The sequence below is a fragment of the Bidens hawaiensis genome, unplaced genomic scaffold (assembly GCF_021521415.1).
Source record: "Bidens hawaiensis isolate Kalapana, Puna unplaced genomic scaffold, B.hawaiensis_p1.1 tig00015640_1, whole genome shotgun sequence".
Classification (NCBI taxonomy): Eukaryota; Viridiplantae; Streptophyta; class Magnoliopsida; order Asterales; family Asteraceae; genus Bidens; species Bidens hawaiensis.
The window spans coordinates 25,411-29,871 of NW_027492399.1; the positions used below are offsets into that span (position 1 = coordinate 25,411).

A 4,461-nucleotide genomic window follows, 5' to 3' on the forward strand; every position below is an offset into this window, starting at 1 on the left:
AGAGCATGATTTGGCACAAAATTACCAAATTTCTATTACATTCATGGTTTCTCTAACTTTAGAAGTAATCACTCAGTACCAGGGATGGTCATTTTCTCTCAAATATCCACACTTGTACTCGTACCGTATCCGTATTTGTACCCATACCAATTTAGTCTATTCAGTACAGATATCGGTACTCGTTTTTATTGATTTTCGGTACGGGTATAATCAAGTACGGGTACATTCAGTATTTTGTACCCATTTGTAATAAGTAGATATTTTATTGAGATTATCGATTCTTAACGTCTAAAATTAATCCTTAAGCCGTATCATCATTGAACGTAGTACGATTTACAAAGTGTCAAACCTTTATATTAATATAATTAGGGAAAATCTTATAGAATAGTAACCAACTTTCAAAAGTGTTTCAATTAGGTCCCTGATGTATATTTTTCCCAAATCAGGTCACTAAATCTTCAAATCAAGTCTCACCGATTTTTTTGTGCGTCAAGAAAGAAATGGAGGGTAAGATGGGGGGGGGGCGGAATTTGCAATATATGTAATTAAATTTTAAAAAACATTAATTATATTAAATTTTAAAAATATAAAATAAAATTCACGTCGTCACTCAACGTCAACTTCAAAAAAAAGATAAAAACATTTCCTATGTAAAACAAAAAAGAAAAAGGCTAAAAAACATGTTAAAACCTTTAATTTAATCAAACATGAAAGTTGAGTGACTTAATTGGAACACTTTTTAAAGTTGAGTGACATAATTGAAACACTTTTGAAAATTGGTTACTATTCTATAAAATTGCCCCTATTAATTACTATAATTTATTTTGGTATTATAGTTTAATGGTTTTAGTTTAGTTTTGAATGTGGTATTTGACTATGTGTAATGCCAGTATGTGTACGAGTTTAGCCAATTTGGTACCCATCACACACTCATACTCGTACCAGTGTATCTGAAATGATTCAACTTACTTGTTACTACTTACTCGTATCGGTACCAACATCATTAGAGATTTGGATAAAAAACACATAGTATAAAAACGGGTACCGTACCCTTACCAGTTCTCATACTTGTACTGTACCAATAAATCCAGTACAAGTATCGGTACTCATTTTCATAGATTTTCGAAACAGATACGAGTATCGGACGGTTCTTATCCCTACTTAGTACGTTTCTATACTTCATTAGATGGATGATATAGATGCCGATCGAGATATTTACCACAAACACAATAACAGATATAAACGAGCCTAGAAACTTATTTATCGTTTACGCGTTGGTCAAAAAACCATTTGAATTCACAAAACAATACACCAAAACTTGATTTACTCTATTCATGCACAATCTATCTTGCAGCCGAGTGTTTAGAATCATATTCAGCTGTTGTATGTACAGCTTTCCCAAAAAAAATATTATATCATCACTACTAAACTGCTTCTAACACAATAAGAAACTTGTTAACTTCCTTCTACAATAACTTTCTAGCATTTTCAACTGTTTTAACATAAAAGTATATTCTCCAGAGCTTTGAATTGTCCTGCATATCATAATAAAGGTTTCAGGATCAAATACATTTATTCTTAACATGAAAACAGTGATAACCGATTTGTTGTTATTATTAGGTTTGTTTTTATAATTGTTTGTTGTTGATTTTTGTTAGCATACGCTGATTTCCGATTATGAGACGTTATAGGTATTTGTTGATTTACATTTTGTTAGGTTTTTTTTCTTATGCTGTTATTATTTTGGTGCTGATTTTGATTCTTTTGTTGTTATTATTAGGTTTTTTTCTATGTTATTATAAAACATTGCTTATGTAGATTGGTATTGTAGTTGATTATTCTGTACATGAACTTCCCCCATAATAAAGAATCAGGGGAAGGTTCATGTACAAAATGTTCTTAACATGAGAACGTAGTAAACAATACCAATCTACCAAAAATGAGAACGTAGGAAACAATACGAACTATAATACCAATCTACATAATCATTGTTTTATAATAACAAAGAAAAAACCCTAATAATAACAGCAAAAGAAACAAAATTAGCAACCAAATAATAACAGAAAATACTTATAACAGCATAAAAAAAATAATAATAATAACAAAATGCAAATCAATAAATACTTATAACGTCTCATAATCGGAAATCAGCAAATACGGACAAAAATTAGCATCAAACACTTATAAAAACAACCTAACAATAACAGCAAATTGGTTTCACTGTTTTCATGTTAAAATGATTTGTATTTGATCCTGAAACTAAAGAATCATAACTTGTTATTCGACTAAAATATACTTTAATTTTTTATTGTTTTGTTATTACCTCGTTTTGTAGATCGACAATAACATCATCCCTAGATTGTAGTCCAAGTTTTCCCCGTTGTATAATTTCCGCAACACGGTCCAGATTTTGAGCATCCAGATTTTGAACCAATTTCTTTAGTTGATGCCTTTCCGCAAGTGTCATTGCCCTAATTTAATCATCAACAAATTATGAACCAGATTAGACCACTTCATCAATATATATCATATATAAAGTCAACTCATCGATTGACTAGATATGAGATATACCTGCAACTCAAAACAACAATATCAACAAGTTCGTCAACTTTCTGCTTCATTCGTTCAAGCTGGAAACATACATTTTCCATCAAATCCGGGCCAACAATTTAAAGCTTTTGTGAAAACTAGTATTTGCTAGTAAAGTTAAAATGACAAAATATGTACCATTGCAGACATTTCAGCAGAATTTTCAGCCAGCTTTTCTAAAACTACAGGCCCGTTAATTTCTAGAAGATATTGTATAGCATCATTCACCTAAAGAACATGATGTATATGTATAACTATAAAAAGAGAGAAATAATAATGAACGAATCATGCCTTGCACAACATTATTAAAATTGAAAGATTTACCTCTCCATTGTCTTTATCATTTCGTGAACTTGATCCCAAAAACGACTCATTCATGCCTTGTTTGGGACGATCCCCACACAAAGACTACATGAATAATAGACTTAAGCATTAATTAGAATCAATATTGCAAATGTGACCCATGGGTTAAATAGGTTGTAATAAAATGTATATAATGGGTCAAACTAAAAAAAGAAAAGGATTGAAATGGGTCAAAACGGGTTGACATTTCTTGAGGTTTTTTTTTTGTATATGGAACGAGAAAAACGGAGGAAACTTTTTACTTTTTTTACTTTTTTAGTTTTTGATTTATATTTCGAGTTATGCTTTTTTAATTATTATTATTTTTTAAATATTTTAGTGAGGGTTTTTGAAATCTCAACCCATTTTGACCCTTTTCAAAAACCCCTCATTAAAAAATTCAAAAAAATAATTAAAAAATCGTAACTCGAAATATAACTAAAAAACTAAAAAAATAAAAAAAACATAAAAATTTTCTTCGTTTTTCTCGTTCCATAAAAAAAATAAAAAATAAATAAAAATAAAATAAAAACTCAAGAAATGTCAACCCGTTTTGACCCGTTTCAATCATTTTCTTTTTTTAGCTTGGCCCATTCTGACCCATTCTATACACTTTATTACAACCCATTCAACCCATGGGTCACATTTGTCACCCCTAATCAGTATCAAATAGATCGCTTGACAGGTATAATTCAATTACCTTATTTTCATCAAAGCTCCTTTTTTTGGCATACTCCCCACAACCAGCACTGTTACACCTGGTTAACGATTTAGATTTACTTGGTTCACGTTCAACCACACCCTGCTTTTCACTTAACGTACCCTGTGTATTTCAATATTTAAGCAATAAATTAAAAATGCCTCAAACTATGCAAAATATAAAGTAGCAATACATGTAAAACACAATGAATATGCATTTTTACAAATAAGATACCTCTTCAGTCAGATTGCCAGAACTGACATTCAAAGATTCATTAACCTTACGCCTCTTCGGTTCATGTTCCTCGAACTCAACCTTTTCAGGTGCCAAAAGACGTCTTAACCGAAGCATTGAAAATATAGGATCTACCAACTTTATGTACATGATAATGTAATCACTAACATAGTAATTTGCACAAGATATAACATTAATAAAAATAATTTACAAATACCACATGAACTTCACTATCTAAAGCAACGACACATTTGCATAGCTTTGTCAGCAGTCTATCTTTTCCATGATCCGAAAGCCCGTTTCCAACAGCATTACAAAACAAAGAACTAAAACCAACAGGGCGATTTTTCTCATTACTTCCATTATCCTCTTTTTCCATCTCTCGGTTCTTATAGCTCCCACTTCCTACTTTAAGTAATCGGGAGTTTGCCAAAGAAGACGGTGTCAAATCATCATTAGACATCAACTCGTCTATGGCCTTCATATAGTATTGAAATAAATCCATTCCTATATCCATCTCAGTTGATGTATTCATGTCCCTTGAGATTTCAGACATCATTCACCACTCCTGCAATATTAAGATAACAAATTACTCA

General features: G+C 31.0%; 1 protein-coding gene and 1 long non-coding RNA gene across 2 annotated transcripts; both read right to left on the reverse strand.

Moving 5' to 3' along the window:
• Window positions 1-1,250: 1,250 nt before the first annotated feature.
• On the reverse strand, window positions 1,251-2,625 carry LOC143549517 (uncharacterized). The gene is made up of 3 exons (XR_013138148.1): window positions 2,572-2,625; window positions 2,324-2,471; window positions 1,251-1,535 (listed from the first exon to the last, which is right to left on the reverse strand). It is a non-coding gene; the product is annotated as an uncharacterized LOC143549517 (long non-coding RNA).
• An 81-nt stretch (window positions 2,626-2,706) lies between these two features.
• Window positions 2,707-4,461, reverse strand: LOC143549539 (uncharacterized). Its single transcript, XM_077040429.1, has 5 exons — window positions 4,083-4,461; window positions 3,866-4,003; window positions 3,632-3,754; window positions 2,914-2,997; window positions 2,707-2,817 (listed from the first exon to the last, which is right to left on the reverse strand). Exons 1-5 carry the CDS (start codon window positions 4,422-4,424, stop codon window positions 2,707-2,709), a joined length of 798 nt encoding a protein of 265 aa, XP_076896544.1. The 5' UTR covers window positions 4,425-4,461.